The sequence below is a fragment of the Indicator indicator genome, chromosome 7 (assembly GCF_027791375.1).
Source record: "Indicator indicator isolate 239-I01 chromosome 7, UM_Iind_1.1, whole genome shotgun sequence".
Classification (NCBI taxonomy): Eukaryota; Metazoa; Chordata; class Aves; order Piciformes; family Indicatoridae; genus Indicator; species Indicator indicator.
This window is the reverse complement of record NC_072016.1, coordinates 40,189,378-40,211,650: the sequence shown is the minus strand read 5'-3', so window position 1 is coordinate 40,211,650 and position 22,273 is coordinate 40,189,378. Positions and strand designations below refer to the sequence as shown.

General features: G+C 43.3%; 2 protein-coding genes across 2 annotated transcripts; one reads left to right on the top strand and one right to left on the bottom strand.

Moving 5' to 3' along the window:
- Window positions 1-51: 51 nt before the first annotated feature.
- On the top strand, window positions 52-3,239 carry DNAJC9 (DnaJ heat shock protein family (Hsp40) member C9). Its single transcript, XM_054382501.1, has 5 exons — window positions 52-231; window positions 321-461; window positions 972-1,226; window positions 1,964-2,047; window positions 2,754-3,239. The coding sequence occupies exons 1-5, from the start codon at window positions 52-54 to the stop codon at window positions 2,871-2,873; spliced, it is 780 nt and encodes a 259-aa protein (XP_054238476.1). The 3' UTR covers window positions 2,874-3,239.
- A 2,717-nt stretch (window positions 3,240-5,956) lies between these two features.
- On the bottom strand, window positions 5,957-22,212 carry FAM149B1 (family with sequence similarity 149 member B1). The gene is made up of 16 exons (XM_054382740.1): window positions 22,124-22,212; window positions 21,849-21,962; window positions 21,120-21,224; window positions 20,671-20,800; window positions 18,960-19,102; window positions 17,802-17,921; window positions 17,063-17,233; window positions 14,935-15,122; window positions 14,566-14,696; window positions 13,966-14,019; window positions 13,413-13,525; window positions 12,006-12,212; window positions 10,214-10,340; window positions 9,110-9,235; window positions 7,761-7,842; window positions 5,957-6,030 (listed from the first exon to the last, which is right to left on the bottom strand). Exons 1-16 carry the CDS (start codon window positions 22,210-22,212, stop codon window positions 5,957-5,959), a joined length of 1,974 nt encoding a protein of 657 aa, XP_054238715.1.
- Window positions 22,213-22,273: the final 61 nt, after the last annotated feature.

Genomic DNA, 22,273 nt, shown 5'->3' with positions numbered 1-22,273 from the left:
GGTTGGCGCTCGCTTCTGGCGCTCCTGTGGCGGCGGGGCGGCAGTGGCGGGATGGGGCTGTTGGAGGACTGCGAGGCCGCCTTCGGCTCTCCCGATCTCTACCAGGTATTGGGTGTCCGCCGGCAGGCCTCGCCCGCGGAGATCCGCCGCGGCTACCACCGCGCCTCGCTCCGCGTACACCCTGACCGTGCCGACACCCAAGACAAGGAGGAGGCGACGAGGCGGTTCCAAGTAAGCGCGGGAGGGACGTAAGGCGGGAGAACATTGGCGGCCCCGGACCCCGACTGACCGATGGCCTGAGCTGCCCTCTGTCGCCACAGATCCTGGGCAAGGCTTACGCGGTGCTGAGCGACGCGGAGCAGCGCGCAGTGTACGATGATCAGGGCACAGTGGACGAGGAAGGCGAGGCGCTGAGGGGCGAGCGGGACTGGCAGGAATACTGGCGGCTGCTCTTCAAGAAGGTGAGAGCCGGGATCTGGAAACGCTACCTAGGGTCTGGGGAACCAGGCTCCGGCTCTGGGGACTGGGGGATGGGAGCCGTGGTCTGTCTCGGAACTGGGTCTGGCGTCTGGGAACCGGGGCCTGGGGCTGGGACCCGGGGTCTGGTTCAGGGAACCAGGCCTGGGATCTGGGAAACGGGGCCGGCCTCTGGGGGCTGGGAGCAAGGGTCTGGCTCAGGGAACCAGGGCCGGGCTATGGTAACCGACAGGCGACCGGCATCCGAGAACTGGGCTCGGGATCTGGGAACTAAGGCTGGAGTCTGGCTCGGGGAAGCGGGGTCTGGGAGCCGGCGGCAGGGCCCTGCAGAGTCCAGCTCAGCCGGATGGCAGGTCCCCTGGGAAGAGGAAACCTACTGCTTCAGAGTTGTAGCTGCGTTTCTCTTATGAGTCACCCGCTGGTTTCTTTTATGCTCTTAAACCCTTGTGGTGAATAAATCCTGTAGCTCAAGAAATGTCACCTCTTTCCTTCAGATCACAGTAAAAGACATTGAAGACTTCGAAAAGAGCTACAAAGATTCAGAAGAAGAGCTAGCTGACATTAAAGCAGCATACATGGATTTTGAGGGTGACATGGACAAAATAATGGAGTCTGTGTTGTGTGTGGACTATACAGATGAACCAAGGATACGGAAAATCATAGAGAAAGCCATTGATGCTGGAGAAGTCCCATCCTACAAAGCTTTTGTCAAAGAGTCTAAGCAGAAAATGACCACAAGGAAAAGGCGGGTAGGTTATATCCATCCGGGACCAAAGAGGACATTGTTTATGATAAGTTTTTAATCTCCCTAGGTAGAAATAAATGAAACTCTTCTCAAGACAAAGTTTGCCACAAGATTGCTAGGTTACAGATCCTGCTCAGCATCTCTTTCACGTTTGGTCACCTGTGTTCTCCACCCCCACCCCCCTAAATTGTTGTGAAAGACTTTTGAGTAGTAATAGGCTGTTGTTTATTCCTTATTTCATTATTATACACAATGGCTTATTATGGTTCAGCAGTTCCCTGTATTTATTTACGAAGTTATCAGTTGCTGGAGTTAAGAAGGTTATGTGGTGGAAATGTATAATGCATGCCTTTTGGTAAGTGCAAAATAACATACTAGACTAAACAGACTTTTTCTTAAACCCTGGGGGGTTTTGGTCACTTTGTACAATATATTATACACACATCACATTAACCTTTCTCTAAATTAATGTAATAGCTGCTAAGACACAAAAAAAGGGTGTGGGGAAACAGGGTTGGGGATAGACAACACATTCAGCATTATGAAACATCAAAATCTTGTCCCCTTCTACTAAGCTGTGGAACTAGAATGGCCTTTCCTTGACTGATTTCCTATCTGTGGCCAAACTTAGAAAGCATTTGGTGCTTCTCTGCAGCTATATACAGATGAAGAAAAAAGTGTTTGGTAACTTGGTGAAATAATGTGTAAAATACTTTTTAAGAAACTAGTTTGCTGTTTTAGGCAGAAAAAGAAGCTAAGGAAGCAGAAAAGATTAAAGACGAACTGGGCCTCGGTGAAGAAGATGACTTGAAAGCACTGATTCAAGTAAGGCTGTTTTGTGTCTGGTGTTGGTAATTATGATCATGGCTTACAACTGTGTTTTCCCTGAGTCTGTTTTGTATTTTGGATCCTTGTAACACTTCTGAGTTTCTGAGGTTAAAACCTGACCCTAATGTTAGCTATGTATATACTTTAATAGTGAGAGCATGGTATAGATTTTATTACCTGCATCTTCAAAGTTCTCCTAAAACCCTTTTTGCAGACACAATCAAAACATTTAGCTTCTAGTTTTAGACAATTAGGGAGTGTTAATGATTCTTTCTGAGACATTCCATGAGAATGTAGAAGCTGGCAAGCCTTACTATTTTGCTTTTATATCTTGGAGACTGAGGAAAGAAACACCCTGTTTACGTTCTGGGTTTTGGAATGTTTTCTGTTTCTTATGCTAAAATGTTTGTGCTTAATCGTTCCTCAGATCGTAAGAGAGTTTTGGCTCTAAACTGTAAGCCGCTTCACTTCCCATTGCCTTAAGTCATTAATTTTTATAGCTGCTCTTCTTCTGTACCTTGATACTTTAGGAAGTTCTGGAGCCTAGAGTACCCAAGGTACTTGATGGTACCTTATTTCCTGTAGCTTGTATTTCCTGTTTAATTTATTCCCAGATTTCACGTAGCTATCTTATTGCAGTAGAATAATCCATATTGGGAAATAGTAAAAGTTGTTTGTTTCTTTTTTTTCTTCTCTCCTCTAGAGCAGAAATAAAGATCGGAAAAAGGAAATGGATGATTTCTTGGCTCAACTGGAAGCAAAATATGGGAATAATGCTAAAAAAGGAGGAAGGAAGCCTGCAGCCAAGAAAGGAAAGAAATAAGAAACAGAGTAGGCTGAAGTATCAGGTATCATTTCGTATGGGAACACATGGATTTGGGAACATTTCAGAGTTTTTGTGGGCTGCTGTTTTGGAGAATGTGCGCATCAACTTGCTGTAACCAAGAGGGACAATCCAGAATGCATCCTGAACAAGAAAGACAAAGTGTCCTGGTGCTACTCCTCAAAACGCTTTGGCTGCTCTTCAGTTAAGATCAGATTGTTGGTTAAATGTGGTCTGGCAGAAGGGAAGGGTGTGATGTTTGGGATGGCCATGTGTTTAGTAAACTTGTGTTGAAGCACCTTCCTTCCCAGCACTCAGTGCGTATTGGTACAGCTGGTGGTAAACCAATGTATTCCTACACCTTTGAGAGTCTTCAGTGCTGATTCTTCTGGGTTCTCAGCTGGAAGCCTTCTCTTTCTGCTATTCACACATTTCTTTTGCAACAAGCCTGCTGTTTTTAAAGGTCTTTGCACTTCATCTCAACAGGTGGTGTTCAGATATTGCAGTGCTTTTATGAAGTTACTTTGGAAAACTGTAAACTTAATAAATTTAAATTTTTGCAGAGTTCTATATTGCTTCTCCATTTATCTCTACAGTTTCTAAGCAGCTCTTCAAAACAAACTGACTCTTTCTAAGTCAACTAAATACTACATCTCTGTAGCAGCTGAACATGTGGCTATATTAATTCTCCCCTCCTGCTGGTGATGCTCCTTAGATGTAAGGGCCACCTTGAGTTTGGTCTTTGCCTGTGGCAAATGCCTGAGGAAGAGTATGAGACTGCAGCATGAGTGTGACTATACAGAAATTCTCCCAACACGCTGAGGTGAGGTAGTAAACTTAGAAATCCACAGAACAGAGTCGGTTCTCTGTGTTTTTAGGGTTTGTGATGTCCCATGAGAAGGAGTCCCAAAGCTTGTGTCACCATTTCTGTTACTTTAGGAACTAATTACTTCTGTAAAATCTGAAAATACTTGAAAGGTTTTTGTTTCAGCTGTTTTAAGTCACTTGACACAGTGTGCAGGGGTATGAGGTTGAAGAGTAGTTTTCATCTTGCTGTGCTGAGCTCAGAGGAATGAGGCTGACGTTGTGGGTCATTTTTCAAATAGTGAACACGTACTTCTGAGTGGCAGCTCCTTGCTGCTTCAGTGAGAGCACTTGGGAACTTCCTGGGGGGAAGCTAGAGGTAGATGGAAACCCTCCTCCTTTTTACTTGTCTTTCAAAAATGATCCTGTTTGCGAGTACAGTATACCATCATGTTGCTTAACACATACCTATATTGTATAGTCAAAGTAACATTCAAGGGATCTAACAGGCCAGGAGCAGTCTCTGGTGTCAACCCTTTGTACAGAAAACAAGAGTTACCCTTATGATGAGGCTGCTTTAACTTAACATACCACCTCCTCTGGGCTATAAAGTACCAACCACATCATGTTACTAGAAAACTCTTCTGGTTTATTTGTGTGTTTTTGTAACTCCTATGCAGTAGAGCTAGGGAAAACTAACTTGGTCCCTGAGGAACGGCACTGATACAAACAGGATGTTTATCTCTAGTTAGTGTGGGATAACTAAATGACACATTGTACATGTTGCAGTAGTCTTAGCTGTTAGGAGAAAGTGTATCTTGAAAGGTTTTTGTGAATAGAGGCCTCTCCCACATCAATTTATTTCTAGACAAACTTTAGATTGAGCCTAGAGCTTCTTTGCCCCTCAACAATGCAAAGGAAAGTTAACCCAGTTACATTTCCACAGTTCTGCTTTGGTTTCTTCCTTCTTGATTACAGCATGCTTGGGTCAACTGGGCTCAAGAACTTCAATACTGATTAAAAATTATTAGCTGCTCTATAGGTACATTTGATAGGTTGCATAGCTTAGAGTAGGGAAATAGGGGAACTACTTCATGAAGAATCCTGACAAATGTTTTCCATTATGAAGTGTGATTTGGAAAATATTAATAAGGAAATTAAGAAAAAAAAAAAGTGCTCTTTAATGGTGTTATAATAGAACAACCCTTTTCCTGTGGTGTCCTCAGTGGTAAAATACAGTAAGTGGTTATCTTTACCTTGTCCTTGGACTGGTAGCCTGGCACCTGTACTGCTTGGGAGTGAGACCTTCAACTAATCACTTAGTTTGAGAAACTTTTGTTCATTGTTTTTGTCTCATTTGGAGGCACAAGGGCAACAACAGCTAATTCCTCTGGTAGGTCTGCCACACAGTGCAAAACACAGCTACTAAAAGCTACACCATTGCATCTGTGAGTGATGGAACTTCATGGTGAAGTGCAGGAATCTTAAATAATTGCAGGCATTTTTAGAAAGGGAAACTGACTTATTCTGTGAAATTACCATCCCATATCTCCCTAGAAGATGTTTGAATACTGTCTGGAGCCACTTGCAGTAAGAGGCTCCTTCTTTCCTCTTAAACCTTACTCACACCTTACTGTGAAGGAGGTGTTAAATGTTTCCCAGGACAAGTCAGTGGTGTGCTACCCTTAAAGCTGTCACTTGTGTTCATCATGTTTGCTACCTTAGTTCTACACAACTCTGTTAATATCTGTTGAAATTACGACATAGGATTCGTAACTTGCCTCAACTTGCCTAAGTTGAGTTGTAGAAGCAGTATCGTGCAGTGCTTGTTTTTTAATAGTACAGTATTGCTTTAAACATACAAATAGAGCTTTAAAGACAGAAATTACTACAACCATGGAAGACCTTGTTAATCTTTTTTAGAGCTAAAGGAATAATCAGCAGGTTCTGCAGCACCTGTCTGCAACAACATGAACCAGTCACTAAGACAGTAATGGGAAAACATCAATAGACATCTGCAAGATCTTCTAGGAGTTAGGATTTACTGTCCACTGGAGTATATTCACCCTTCCACTTGAGTACAACTAATACTGGTAGAAAATGGAATGTTTAAGCATACCCCTTCTAATCTTTGGCAGTTGCTATTTAGATTTATATAAAAATAACTATTCCTAAGGAAGGGTTTTTGAAAACTCTGTAAACAAATCTGATGCTGCTTAGAATGAGACGTGGGTGATGACTCTCTGCAGATGGATAGATGGATACCTCTTCATGGCATGTCAGAAGTTCTGCTTGCTTTTTGAGACTGATCCACTCCGAATGTGGGCTTTTGCAGAACCATGCAGCTGAAGACCTAATGAACAGAGAGCACATACAACTTTCAGACTTCTGGAAGGGAATGAAACCATCTGCCAAATACATCTCCTTCAGTTTCAAACTAAAATGCCTTTTTTTCAGCTTTTTATTCTAATAGGTCACTACCAGCTGCATTACATATAACTACAGCAAGTTTGAGACAAGTGGCTGGCCTTCCAGAAGGGGCAAAGTTTGTGCTTTTATAGTTGCTGCATTGCAAGGAACTTCTGTATTCCTTGATCCCTCATGCAGTATTCAAATCTACAGAGTTACGGTGCTGATTTCATCTTTTGCTGTGTGAAAGCAGCAGTCATAAAACTCATCTTGCATGTAAAGATACTAGTGGAGTTTTTAAGGGGGGGGGAGAGCAGATGTTTGTTTTCATTTTAGTAGGACCCATTCCTTTCTTGCTTAAAACCAAGTTACTCCAATTTGGTATCTTTGTTAAACTCCCTCTGCTTCCTGTGAGAGTTGTCCATTCAGGTATTAAACAAGGTATAAAACACCCCTCCTGCCCTCTAATAATTAATCACCCATGTGCTTGCTACCTTAACCCTGGCAGCTTCCATCAACTTTTGCAGCTTCAATCCTATCTTGCTGTATTTTCACGTGGAAAGTTCCAACAGCTCCATAAGGAATGCCAGAACACTGATGAAAGGAATCCAGTCTAACTTGCTTTGACAGACGTGGTATTCAGCAAGTGTCCTGCTCTGTGCCAGCTTTTCCAGGTGCAGGTGATACTGGACTTTGTATTGAAGCTAAAATGGTGTGCTCAAGGTGAAGGATGGCATTCAGAACAGCTGTTTCAGGGCACAAGAGTTCACTACTGCTTTACCATAATCTCTGAACAAACTCTTCCAGTTGACTAGCCCTTGTGTGTGCAGCAAAAGGCAGAACCTAAACCTCTGAAGGGAAGGTACATTGGCCTACCATGCAACTTAGTGTTGTAGCTTCTTACTATTAAAAAAAAAAAACCAACAACCCAGCCACAGAGCAGTGCTGGTTGTGACTAACTACTCCAAAGCATCTGTGGAGACTACTTTCATATTAACCATAAACAGTTTTAAGGAGAGGACTGCAATAAAGGGAAGCTAGAAGAAAAGTTCTGCATTACATCATAACAAAAATGCTTTCCTGCTGCCTTGATACTTCAGTCAAAAAGAAGTCATTTCAGATGGGACTGATTTTTAGGTTATGCCAAGTAACTCCACAGAGCTCATCCAATTGTTACAAATCAAACTACAAGCAACACAGATTTACAGGCTATGGATGCAAATTGTGCTGGCACAGTCACCAGCTTGAAATGAAACTTCAAGTTGATCTAACGCAATTGTAAGATCTAGTGCAGACCTGGTGGAAGCCCTTCCAGATACAGTGCAAATAAGGGTTGTTTTTGGACACAATGCAATTTTTTTCAGTTCTACAGCTGAGCAGATGGAAAAACCCTTGGACAGAAAGTAGTTGTTGCTAATTTCTGTTTAAACTGGCAATTCCTGCTCTTAACTTTGACACAGGAGGCATTGGGGCTGATGGCATGAAGCTTCCCAAAGTGATGTAAAATAGTCATAATAAAAACCCACACCCAAACGTACTCTGTATAATTGAGTTTTGACAACAGGAAATAGCACTCTGAAAAACCTTCTCGAGGTGATTACCTCTGTAGGATATACATCCCTGTCCCCAAAACCTACCTATTTCTTGATCTTAGACTCTGACTGATGAGCATACCTGAACCTGTTGATCCTTTCCTTGTCCGAGGTTGATTACTGTAATCAGTAACAGTGCAAGAGCGGCGGCGCTGTGGCTCTGGCTGAAAAGACAAGTTATCTTTGCATGAAAAATGTTTAAACATCACGATGTTAACACAGCTACAGACTATTTAAACCTGTATTTCCTAATCTGTAGGATATCATAAAGGTCTAAGCACTAACTTTTGTAAGGTTAAGGAGGGTTAAATCGACTTCAGGAGCAGGAAATGCTGCTCTGAAATGCAGGATGTTTTTAACACCAGACTGGATCTAGTGGAAGGTGCCCCTGCCCATGGCAGTGGAGTTGGAACTAGATGATCCTTGGGGTCCCTTCCAACCCTGACAACTCTGTGGTTCTGTGAAATATACTCTTCTAACATGCTGAATGGTCACTGGGCCAGTTAAGGGCATTCTCACCACTTCTGGAAATATTTCTGGTTTAAAATAGATTTTAAAAATGCTGGATTGAATGTTACACCTCAAGTAATGCTTAGGTTTTCTGAGAGGCTTTCCACAAGCATCTCAAACTTGGGTTCTTCAAGAAAAGTGTGGCACCACCAGCTGCTTGTAGGTATACTTAGGAGCTCACTGTGAGGAGTGTAGCAAGATTGTTATTCATGAACAAGTGACTTGTCCTGCTTGTTTTGGAATTGCCCAGTGATGATGTTTGTATTCAAGTGGTGAACTTGATGAACCATGGTGATAAGTAGGTTGAGGGAGGTTCTGTTCCTCCTCAGCCCTAGTGAGGCCACATCGGAGCACTGGCTGCAGTTCTAGGCTACCCAGTTCAAGACAAGAAGCTACAAAGACGCTGAGGGGACTGGAACATCTCTGTGAGAAGGGAAGGCTGAGAGACCTGGGGCTGTTTAGCCTGGAAAGTGCAGACAGAGGGGATCTTCTCAGTGCTGATCCATAGCTGAAGGGTGGGGGCAAGGACATTGAATCAAACTCTTTTCAGTGGTGCCCAGTGACAGGACAAGGGGCAATGGCCACAAAAGTGGACCAGGAAACTCCACCTAAATGTAATCAACTTTCCTGTGACTGTGCTCGAGCCCTGGAGCAGGCTGCCTAGAGAGGTTGTGGATTCTCCTTCTCTGGAGAGATTTCAAACCCTCTTGAGCAGCCTGCTGTGGGTGACCCTGCTTTACCAGGGGGGGGTTGGACTAGATCTCTGGAGGTCCCTTCCAATCCCTGCTATGCTGGGATTCTATGATTCTGTAGCTCCCTGGCACTGATAACTTGTGACATTAGGTTCTCCAGTAATGTTTAACTGCCAGAGCACCCTATTCAGTAACTAACGACTGTTTGGCATAACTTGCTGAGCTTTACCAAGAGTGTGCTGGTTGTGTTAGGCCTGGAGAGATGATCAGGTAAGAAAAGCCTCTCCTGTAGCTGCTGGTGAGTATCTTTGTGTGTTGTCACACTGTGTGCTCGGCTTGAGTTCCCACGAGACTTCTGCATCGAAGAATAACACAGTCAGGACTTTCTTTTATTGCAGAAGTACATTTAAAATAATTAGCCTAAGAATTAAAGCTAATTTGCCAAAACATTCATTGTACACCTAGCTATGGGGAGGAAAAAATCTGGTATTAATTGGAATTAAAATATTCAACTCTGTGTGATGCTATTACAGTCAAAATGGATGCAACGTTTTTTGTGCATCTATTTCAGTTGTCATTTACAGGGTAACAAACAAATTTGAACTCATGGGTTTAAGTAATTTGATGAGCAGTGATGACAATTTATAGAACCATAGATTCACTAAGGCTAGAAAAGACTTCTGAGATCATGCAGCCCAGAAGGCCAAGATCCTGGGCTGCAACAAAAGAAGCGTGACCAGCAGCACAAGGAATGTGATTCTCCCCCTCTACTCTGCTCTTGTGAGACTCCACCTGGACCACTGTGCCCAGTTCTGAGGGATGTCTAACTGCTGGAGTGGGTGCAGAGGAGGCCAGGGTAAGAGAGCTGGAGAACCCCCCCTGTGGGTATGGGCTGGGAGAGAGTTGTTCAGCCTGAAGAAGGCTCCAGGGAGACCTTACAGCAGCCTTCCAGTACTGAAAGGGACCTACAAGAAAACTAGGAAGAGACTTTTCACAAGGGCTTGTTGTGATAGGATGAGGGGGAACAGATTTAAGTTTGAGGAAGGGAGATTTAGACTGGAAAGTAGGAAGAAATTCTTTACAGTGAGGGTGGTGAGACACTGGAACAGGTTGCCCAGGGAGGTTGTGGATGCCCCCTCCCTGGAGGTGTTCAAGGCCAGGCTGGATGGGGCCTCGAGCAACCTGGGCTAGTAGAAGGTGTCCCTGTCCATGGCAGAAGGGCTTGAAACTAGATGATTTTTAAGGTGCCTTCCAATCCAAAGTATTCTATGAATCATCAAGTCCAACCCTGTACCAAACATCTATCCAGCAGTGCAACTGTTGTGCCTCTTACCGTTTGCCTCTGGGATCCTGCAGTGCTGCTGTGCTCTGTCCCGCTGATGGTGGCAATGGGTGGTAGGAGGTTGTTGCGGTTCAGCAGCAGTGGGGAGGGCGAAGTCAGCTGCTCATGTGAAGTCAGACTGAAATGCACCAGAAAGAACAGAAAAAACACAGGGTTGATGTTTGTTGTTGTATAAATGGGCCCTAACGATAGTTTGTTTGGTATTATGTTAAAGCTGAGAGCAAAGGGTGTGGAGTTCTGCCACAAGACGCTGCCCGTTCCCAGCCACAGTTATTTTTTGCCCTGTGTTTATATCATTTAGGAGGAAGTACATCAGTAGAGCAACAAAAAAGGAACAGCGCTGGGCCATATTTTAAGCAGAGCAAGTGAAAAAGCTGCATGATGCATACACATGTTGTAGCTCTTTCACTTATTACAAGCGTCCAATAAAACATCTGGAGGTGAAACAAGGCTTCTGCCTTCTCCATATTGCGTTTGAGCATCGAAGGAAGGCTTTCAGATACCTTCTAAAGGGAGCTACCCTGATCTAACTGCACAAAATACAACACAAGTCAAGCTTTAGTCACAGGAGGCATATAAAAGAGTAAGTATTCTGTTTTCAAGAGACAGCCTTCTCATATGGAAGCCTTGTTTCACAGGAAGGGTATCTGTACATTATCTGCTTGAAAAGTACTAGAAATGATCAAGAAGCCTTTCATGTTCTGGAGCTGACTGAAGAAGGGTGTTCATAGAATCATTTAGGCTGGAAAAGACCTTTAAGACCAGGTGCTGCAACCATTAACCTAACACTATCAAGTCTACCACAACACCATGTCTCAGCACCACAGTTACATGGCTTTTAAATCCCTCCATAGATGATACATTACCCACTTCCCTGAGCAGGCTGGGCCAGGGCTTGACAACCCTTTCAGGGAAGACTTCCTAATGACCAACCTAAACCTTCCTTGGTACAACCTGAGGCCTGTATTCTGTAAGAATACATTAGAAAAGCTTCAAACTATAATCAGCATTTTAAAAGACTTTCCTATTCTCTACATCCATTTAAACACTGAAGGCAATAAAGGGGAGATGTTGATAATTGTTAGACTGAAGGCTGAGGAAAGTGAACAGAAGCATGAAATACTGCAACTAGAAAGATCAGGGACTGGGAACACATCTCTCAACAGGACATGACCAAAAACAACAGGCTGGATGAGTTTATAGGTGAACTTCTAAACTACAAGTAAGCTATGTCAATTTACAACAGGTAGAATATAGAAGCAGATGAAACTCTTCATTGTTTAACCTTGTAGTGTCTGTGAATGACACTGAGCCAGATCATTGTGCCAAACAAAACGAAGATACTCTGTATGTGACTGAAGGTTCACTGAGTTCACGAAGAGTCCCTTGGTCAGTCAGATAACCTGTGTAAGGTCAGCACCTTACAGCCCAGTCTGGGTTAGGATAGCAGCAGGCAGTTTGACCTCCAAAATCTATAGTTTTAAATTCATCTTGAAAACAGAAAAAGCAAGCTGGTTATCAAGAGGTAGTATTTGCTTTGCTCATACTGGAGAGACTGAGGTCTATAGGTTGTATGCAAAACTACCTAAATGAGTATGTGATTCAATGAATCATAGGTTGTAGCACAGGAAACATCAGCTTGAGGAACTCTACTTTCTCAGAGGAGACTGCTTTGATGGGCACTTAAATAATTTGTGTTCTTTCTGTCCATCTGAATGCTTTCTGTATAAGCTGGGTTCCCTAAATATGTAACTTGCAGTGAGAAGCTGGTTTTGAAACGTACAGTCGAGCTCCCCTGAAGATATGGTCCACAGAGCCTGGGGTCCCAGTACAAGAGTGGCTGGTGCTGATGGGATGCAGGGTACGTGGAGGTGGGTTTCGCCTTCTGGTAGCACGTGACAGGGGTGATGTGCTGTGCTCTAGAGGATGATTTGGCCACGCTCTGGTAGAGAGGATGGAACTGGAGCCTGGCCGTTTGTCATCCAGGACCCGGACAAAAGAATTCCAAAAGAGCTGTGGTCAGCATGGCTTAGGTTGGAAGGGACCTTAGAGATCATCTACTTCAATTCCCCGGCCATGGGCAGGGATGTCTCTCAGCTAGACTTGGTTGCTCAAGACCTCATCCAATCTGGCACATCCACAGCCTCCCTGGGCAACCCATTCTAGAGTCTGACCACACCTATACCAAAGAACTTCTTCCTAAGATCCAATCTAAACCTACTCTCCAAAAACCTCAAACCATTCCCCCTTGTCCTGTCACTAGACACCCTTATGAAGTCTCTTTCCAGCTTTCCTGTAGGTTCCCTTCAGGTATTGGAAGGCAGCTCTAAGGTCCCTCCTGGCGTCTTCTCTTCTCCAGGCTGAACAACCCCAGCTCTCCCTCATCCTGTCATCATAGCAGAGGTGCTCCAGCCCTTGGATCATCCTTGTGGCCCTCCTCTGGACTCGCTCCAACAGTTCTGTGTCCTTCTTAGGATGGGAACACTAGTACTAGACACAGTATTCGAGGTGGGGTGTCACAAAAGCAGAGTAAAGGGCAGAATCCCCTCTGTTGACCTGCTGGCCACACTCTTCTTGATGCAGCCCAGAATATGGTTTGCCTTCTGGGCTGCATGAACACACTGCCAGCTCATGGTAAGCTTCTCATCAATCAGTGCCCCCAAGAATAGTATTATGTGTGCACAGAGATTATGCATTTTCCTATTTTTATGTAATATAATTTACAGCCAAATTAGGAAGGAACAGGGGATGGACCTGAGATACTGACCCATGAGCTTTCCGATTGAAAATTCCAGTATGAAAGTAAAAATTAAGTCACAGAACAGATCAAAAAAACATCCCACACTGTAAATGCCACTCTTCACAGCCTAGATCTAGTTCTACTTCTAGCAACTATGCAAAGGGGTTTCTCTGTCCCATTCTGAGCTTGTATCTCCTTCCAGGATGTCAGTTAGTGCCAACAGTAATGCCACACCTGTTTACAAAGTGGTAAACCAGCAATCAAACAGAATCAAACAGAAAACCAGTGTACGAGAAATACAGTATCTGACAGAGAACAAATAAACAAACAAGCAGGAAGAGAACTGAGAATTGCTTTCTCCAGTGTAGAAAGTTGTCTCACAGTGTTTTAGGTTGAATCCCTCTCCCGTAAGAGTGCTCTACTTAACAACAGATGATCTATAGTTCTTACAGCGTTTTCTCCAGTGCAGGCAGATTCCTTTGCTGTAACTGGATCCCATGTATCACCATCAAGCCATTTAGGTTATGTTGAGAACCACTACTTGACCCTTGAGAGAGATTTACCTGCAAGTTTGAAAAATAAGTAAGGAAATCACTGTTTGGCAGAGACACACACAAACATATTTACAGATTTTGCCCCTGTAAACAGTTTTGGAGAGAAGAAGTTGATTTCTTCCATGCCATCCAAATAGTTCATTATCTTCCCATCTAAGCTAGGTGTCTTAGCATTCCATTTTTCTTGCAAATGGTAGTGCTTAGAAAATATATCCTACCATGCTACGTCATTCCAACTCAGCTTGTCATTTGCATGATCTTCCAACAGTGGCTACATTTAGCAGCTTCACAAAACTGATTGTCAGTGTACAATGACATTTTTATGTCAAGAACGTAACTGCAAACTCCTTTCCTGGAATACACACTGATCTGGAAAACCATCACGTTGCACCCACCGGAACGACAACAAAGAGAAAACAGCAGAGCTCTCATCTCTCCAGCATACATACTTGAGGTGGTTTTCTCCTCTTTTTGCTTTTGTGGCCACTTCTGGGTTTTGAGCACTACACACACAGTAAGGGGAAGACGAGGAAGAGGCAGGAGTAGGAATAAAGGAGAAGAAAAGAACAAAAAGAATTGGATTAAAATGGAATAAAGAGGTAACACTTTGGTGCATAGTGCTCTAGGAACAGGTCATCTAAAGCGGCTTACACAGTCTAATTCAGTGTCTGAGCAAAACAACTCTGCTTTACAACTGCACTGAGATGTGTCCTCTGCTGCCTGATGAGTTAGTGCTAGTGAGAACAGGATCTCACACATGCAGTCCTCCATCTCACAATTTAGTTCAAACATCACTGAAGTGTAGAAAGAATGCATCACTAATGAATAGTCCCCACATGCCTGATACGTGTATAAAACAGAGAAGAGTAGTAATGAAATGTGCAACCAAGGAACAACAGCACTTAAGTGTTAGAAAGGACAGTCAGCAGCCATACAAAAGCCAAGGGAGTTGTGTATCTAAACAGCTCCCTGACGTATTCCAGTCTGTTTGCTTAGGTAGTGCTGTATTGACTTGTCCCCACACAAACCAGCTGGCTAAAAATACTTACCAGATTGGATGTCACTGAGGGCATTTTAGTCTGTGGCACAGGAGGTAACAACGCTGGCATAGGATCAACTGGCAAAGGGCTCCCAGTATCTGCTTTGATGGTTTCCACTGTTATGATATTTTTCTCATCATCTGTGAGAAGACAGAATTCTTATAAATACTGCCATTGCTAGAATCCAAATTTTGGAAAGAGTCCTCTTAGGTGCTAAACTCTATTAAATCTTTTGAGGCCATTTCTCATACTGGTAGCAAAATAACTTTTTTTCCCCCAGTGAGATTATTCCCAAATATATCTCTCTCTCATCGCACCTTTGCAAAACTAAGTAACTGAAATCCCCTTTTGAATCTTCAGTTTACCAGTGATCCTTACCAGAGACTGACCCTTCCCAGTGTCTGCAGATTAATTCTTCCATGCAGACTAGGACTTCACTCCACACGTCATCAAACACAAATGTGAGCACAGAGTCCTTCATGCAGGAATAGGGAGAGATAGGAGGAAACCCCAGTTTCCGTCTACCAGAAGACAGTCCCATTTTCCTCTCCTGCAACTCCTCTTCCCTGTAAAAAGGTAAGAACTACTTGTGCCATAAACTCACTTTATTTGCTCCCTGTATTTTGCTGTATTTATTTAACAGGATTAAAACTTCCAAGGCTGTATTTCTGTTCTATTTTCTCTTCACCTGAAAAAGGCCAAGGCAACTGGCCAAATAGCTTGAAGACAACACTTCAGAAGTATTTGTCACATAAAATTATTTTTCTGAGAGATGATAGTTTAATAAACAGCAACATCAAATAACAGGGTAGTATTGAATGGAGCAAGCTTCTATACACAGGGCACTTGAATTTTTGTTTCTTCCAGAATCTAACCTAAATGAGAAATGACTGAGACAGTCACCTCATTACTGCACTCCTTGGTTTCCCTATAGAGAATGACTATAAATGACACTTCAGGAATAAGAAATCATTTATCAAGGAGATCAGAGTTCTATTTAAAAATAAGTATTAATAATTACAGTGAGAACCTTACAGAAGGGAGAAAATAATACTCATGCTAGCATATTTATTATGGCTTTCACATCTGTTCCCTGAATTAGAACTTGACACCAAAAAACTACAAACCTTAGGAAAGAAAAGCAGACAGTACTGTAAAAAAGCTCTAATATTTTCACCATTGTTTTATAGAGGCAGCAAAATTGTTTGCTACAGCAATGTCTCTCTGGCCTTGTCAAAGCAAGCCACCTACCCATTTGACTCTCACAGTCCATGCAGCTAAGTGGCTTTACTAATTAAACCCAATTAAGTAGTTGGCAACTGACAGTACCATCCAGAGTCCTTCCCCAGGCCATACGTTCATATCGTTCTGTTGAATAAAGTAAAGGGGCAAAAAGAATCCTCTTTATGCTACCCTTAATCCTTTCTTCTTAAGATAAAAATAGTGGTAACTATTCCTTGGCAAATTCTAATTCTTAGATTACCCCCAAAACTTTGGAAAGGTACATTTCCACCTAAAAAAGCTACTACAAAACCAAAGCAGCATACTGCTAGTGCATAACAATGAGTTTGACTTAGTGTAAAAATTAAATGGCATTTTAACAAGTTTTATTAAATATGCCAATACACGGGAGGCCCTTGGTTACAATAGAATGATTTAATCCAGGCACAAAAATGGCTAATATGAAAAACTGCAGAAATTCACAACTTAGCACAAGAAACAGTTCTAGCAGGGATGTGAAAGTCCTGCCCAAAGTGTCTTCCTAGCCAGAAACCAGAGATAGTAGAAAATTGTGTACTTTTTACTTCATGAGATAAAACAGAAAGATTGCTTTCCAGATGCTGAGAGTTTTTTGGAGAGTAGTAATTTGGAAATAATTTTACTTTCCCAATTTCTTCTGCAAATTATATTTTTTCTCAGTGTGTTTGTTGCATTCGCTCTCCTTTGAAAGAAGGAAAATAACGTTATGAAACGGAGGAGGTTTTAGCGAGGTGGAGATTGATCTCTTCTCTCAAATAACAAGTGATAGGACAAGGGGAAATAGCCTCAAGTTGTGCCAGGGGAGGTTTAAGTTGAACATTAGGAGCAATTCTTTCTTGAAAAGGGTTGTGAAGCCCTGGACCAGGCTGCTCAGGGCAGTGGTGGAGTCCCCATCCCTGGAGGGATTGAAAAGCAGTGTAGATGTGGTGTTGAGGGACACAGTTTAGTGGTGACCTGGTAGTGCTCAGTTAACAGTTGGACTCAATGATCTTAAAGGTCTTTTGCAACCTAAATGATTCTATGGTTCTATGTTTAAACTGGCAAAGGATCTGGAGAACTCCCAGGGGCCCCAGCAACATCAGGCCTTTGAAAGTTCTGTCGATAAGATACAAAATAGATACATAAATTACATATATAAATCCATCAACTACTTTACCAACTAACATCACTATGATATAGATATAAACTTCAGAGCAGGAATTCCAGGACCCTGGGACTAGTTGCTATGTTGATATTCAATACCTACATATCTCTGTGGTCAAATGCTAAATATTCCTCCATGACACCTTCAGAGACAATTACTCCATCTTCACCTTCTTCACTCTCTGGAGAACACAAGGTTGGAGACTTGGAACGGTCAGCCTTTTTGTGAACAGGAATAATGCAGAGAGGTACCTTCTTGCCAAAAACACTAAAGCTGAACAGGTAAGAGTTTGCAAGAATCAGAAATGAAAATAAGATCTTCTAATAGCAGCATTTGGTTAAGAGACAACATGACAGTCAAGTCCAAGCAGTAGGAAGGCCAAAAAATGATGCATTACATGAAAAACTCTTTTAGTTTGGATATTCTTAATTCTTTCAAAGGAAGGTGAAACTTCAGGACAAAACTCAAAGCCAATTAAAACACATTCTAAAGCATTAAATAATAAAAGTAGTGCTTTGTATTTCTGAAGTTCTACACAGATTTAATAGATGGTCAACACACAAACCAGATACCAAACAAACATATCCTTAAGGAGTTGGTAGCAGCAAAAGTATTTCTATTTGCTGGCCAGTTCACTGTAGTTACCAACAAGCACAGCTATGTAGCCTTGCTGTTCTGACTGCATTAGTTCTAGTTAAAAAGAGAAAGTGTGCTGTGTTCAAAACTCAGCCTAATAGAAAGGAGTCAGGCTTCACATTTTAAGCAGCCTGTCACTGCAGCCCATGGAGGACAAAATCACTTCACTGTCTTGCTACAGTCTGGTCCAATTGCTGGTACTTACTCATTAGAATCTCTTTCTTGTGGTGAACTTACATCTGAGGAACCTAAACTGCCAGAAGGTGAACTAGAATACCATCCATACCCTTCATCAGTGGAGATCATGAGCTGCTTCCCCACAACCCTGCCATGGTGAAAGCAAAGGGTAAATGAATCAGTGTTGGCAGTAAGATTGACATGTATAAGAACATAAAGCAGCAAATTGTAAAATTCTTTTGAAAGCCATGCAGTTTTCTTGATAAAAGTTACACCTGGTTTCAGTTCTGTTGCCTAGTACACAGAATCATAGAATCACAGAATGGTTTGGGTTAGAAAGGGCCTCTAAAGGTCATCTAGTCCAAATCCCTTGCAGTCAGGAAGGACACCTGCAACTAGAGCAGGTTGTTCAGAGCCCAAAACAACCTGACCTGGAATGGTTCTAAGGATGAGGCTTCTATCACCTCTCTGGCAATCCTGGGCCAGGGTCTCACCACCCTCCATGTAAAAAATGTATTCCTTCTCTCTAGCCTGAATCTCCCTCTTTTAATTTAAACCATCACCCCTTGCCCTGTCATAACAGCCCCTGCTCAAAAGTCTGTCCCCAGCTTTCTTATAGACCCCCTTTAAGTACTGAAAGGTCATAATAAGATCTTCCCAAAGCCTTCTCCAGGATGGACAAACCCCAGTTCTCTCAGTCTGGCCTCAGAGCGGAAGGGTTCCAGCTCTCAAATTGTTTTGAGTGAGGTAAATACATTAAAAATCTTGTTTTTCATGCTCTTCTAATTTTAAGGCTTGAATATGTACAAAGCTGTTCAAGTGCATGTAATAAAGACTGAGAATTGAAGTTTGCAGGTAGCCATACAGACTGCTTTGCTAGGGTAGGAGGATTCTGAAATCATTTTAAGCACCTTTAGCTGTACCATACATCCTTCCTAAGAGAATTTTGCTATGATAAGGCCAAGTCAGTTGCAAACAGCAATAATCCTCTGGCAAGGAACCAGTGTGAGCAGAATGTTTATTAATGACAATGGCAGGTAGACTACCAGAGTGAGCTTTTTATCTCTGCCTACCACATCATTGCATAAAACAACCCTGCTGCTAACATTGTTTCAAAAGCACCTGTTTCCATCCCCTCCCTTTTAAACTCTGGGATGGCTCTAGCATTAGTCTGTTAATAAAATACCTGAGATGAGGAAAGTTGGCTGTCCACTGGTAGCATTCTTCCCGCAGTGCTTCCACATGCACATTTTCCTTCTGCTCATAGAGAAGCTCATCAATTTGTCTGAACATTTGCTCAACTTGCTGTGTGGCAGCTTTATCAAACTCCTAGACAGGAAAGTTATCCAATAAATACCTAGTGAATAGCATCCAGCAAGGATTTTAAATCCTAGTTCATACAATTTAAATTGTAGAATTGAACAAGACAAGTACTGGCTTAAAGCTTAGCAGGACTGATTAAAACAGTTCTATTTCTTCTCCATTGAAAGGCAGTAAGTAACTTTCCCCAGGTATAATAGACTGATGGCAGATACATAAAAATCTCACAGTGACACAACAGGAAAACTATTAAAACATTTTTAAATACCTGAGTATCTGAAGTTAAAGGCATGATAATGCACATAAAAGAGATTAGACATGAAGGATAACAGGGTTGTTAAACACTGGACTAGGCTTCTCAGAGAGGTGGGTTGAATCCCCATCCCTGGAGGTGTTGCAGAGATGTGGTGCTGAGGGACATGGTTTAGCACCAGACCTGGTATAAGTTAGATGATGGTTGAACTTGATCACCTTAAAGGTCTTTTCTGAATAAAATAATTCTGTGGTCCCATAATTGGAATGCAATGGGAGATCTGTTGCTTGCAATGTCCACATACAACAGCAGAACAAAAATCTGTGGGAGCAAAGGATGTTCAGGACCTTTGTTACTTATTCCTGTGTAGGTAGACCTTGCATAGATGAAATCTAAACAGTTCCATCTCACCTCACAGAAAGCAACAGCATGCTCTGTTTTGGTAGACAGGGAAACTCCAAATATTTCTACATGAAAATAATGGTTTAAGGGCTTGCTATATTTGGAGAAACACCTAAGTATATAGAAGATGAATAAACTCACAGCGAGCATCTGGAAGTCATCTCCTCCTCTTAGAGATTCCAGATTAACAGCATTTATTAAGTTGGATAGACAGACTTATACATTAAATGCTTTGCATTTCCAAAGTTTTAGGTGGAAATGCAGAATATCAATTGAATAATATGAGCCTAATATGTTTTGAATTGAGAGAAAGGAAAGATGGGGAAAAGGTAATAAAAAGTGTTCACAGAATCCCATCATGGTGGGAGTACTAAGAGACCTCTAGACATCATCCAAGTTCAACCACCCTGCTAAAGCAGGGTCACAGGATCACAGGATGTTAGGGATTGGAAGGGACCTCTGGAGATCATCAAGTCCAACTTCATGCCTGGCAGAGCAGGACCATGCAATCTACTACAGGCTGCACAGGAACACATCCAGACAGGGCTTGAAAGTCTCCAGAGAAGGAGACTCAGAGTCACCCAGAGCAAGCTGCTCAGGGGATCACAATGTCCAAATAGATTTGGAATCTCTCCAGAGAAGGAGACTCTACAACCTCTCTGGGCAGCCTGCTCCAGGGATCCATCACCCTCACAGCAAGGAAATTTTTCCTCCTGTTCAGATGGAACCATCTGCGTTCTAGTTTGTGCCCACTGCACCTTGTCCTCTCTGAAGCACCACTGATGTACTTTCTGTAACCACTGTCATGACTTCTTGACAGATCCAATCCTCATTTTTATCCTGAAATATATTCGCAGCAGTATTTCCAGTGTCTTTCTACTCTTTGTGTTACATTTGGTTGGGATGATCACGTTCTACTCACATCATAGCCCCAAGAGAAGACTGAGCTGTCTTCAGTGGAGGTGTCGGTGTAACTGGGGCTAGCAAACAATGAGTTCCCATGATCACGTGGAGTAACTGAAGTATGTGATTCCTTGCAGATTTCAGACTCCCTGAAATGCACATGTTGAGGAGAAGAAGCAAAAAAAAACCACCAAACCACAGCGGACAGTGAAAGTGAGTAAGCAAACTTCTTTCTGCAGATATATCAGAAAAGGCCTTAGCAATGATACAGTCTTCATGGGGTCACTATTTACTTCTGAGGCCTTTAAGCAGAAGCCATAGTACAGAATTAATTATAATGGCAACTCCTAATAATCTGGAGGTCAAGCAAAACACAGTGGCTCCACAAGTTTTACTTCTGTAAAGCAACTCAGCATAGAGGTGCCCGATTTTGCCACTGTCCCCAAAGATGCAGTTTATGAGAAGTACCTTGAGGTCTGGCCACAGTTTTCAGCCTCAGGTGCACCTGTGCGCACCTCAGCCTGTGGTTCCGGTGGCGGATGGTGCCGCAAGACATGCTTGGGAAGTCCGTGTCTGAAACAAGAGGTGGAACTTGATATTACCTCTAAACATAAACACCTACAGAATTCCCAAGCCTTACAGAGGGGTTTTCCTGCTTTCCAATGAATGCACTTATTTCCATTTGCCTATTTATTATTCATTCTTGTTACCAAAGCTTTAGAATTAAGGTCTAGAAGCTATATGCTAAACAGGGAGTTGAAGGTCTTAGCTTAGAAATCGGTGTCTTCCTTTAACGTTGGGACTTGGGCTACACCTTTCTCAAAGCAGAGACAATGTCCTTGTTCCTGTATGAGATTCATAATCCAACCATACAAGAGCGGCCACCAAACCAAGCAGTAGCGATTTTGGAGAAACAGTATTTGCTAAGGTTTTTGTCAGCGTTTAGGTATCGAGGAAGGAGGGTTAAGAAACGTCAGTGTAGTTGGAGACAGGGAGGTGTTAATGGAGTAATGAAAAGCAGCCAACTACCAAACCCGGTGTATTTATGTAAACCTCTGCCCCCTCCCCCCAAAAGTACCAGCCCATCCGTCACCTCCTGGGTCAAAAAAGGCCAGGGCAGGGATTTAATTACGCTATCACCGGTATTTTTAAGGCCAGGGGTACACCCGCCGGCCAGGACCGCTGCAAGCACCTTACCGCAGCTTGTCCGTATCCCGGCCGCAGCCTCGGCGCAGGTCCCTTTCCGCGTTCACAGCCCCGGGCCCGCACACCTCCCCGTTAGACTCGGCCCGCTCCAGCCCCCTCCCCCGCCTGGGGACACCCGTTAACCCGGGCCTCAGCTCAGCACCGCCATCCCCCACGTCTAGGCAAGGGGCCCAGTGTTCGTTCTGAAGCGGAGTGCGGATGGGCAGGCACGGGGACCGCGGAGACCGCGACAATGAGACCGAGGGTAGGCGGCAGCGGCGACTCACATCCCCGGAGCGCCGAGGGGCACCGGCTTCCGCGTGTATCGCGAGATCATCCTCAGCTCCGCCGCGCCGCCGCCGCTCGCCGCCGCCATGACGGCGCTCCACCCCCGGGGAGGCGGAGCCAGGCCGCTCGGCTCGGCGCCGCTGGCCCCG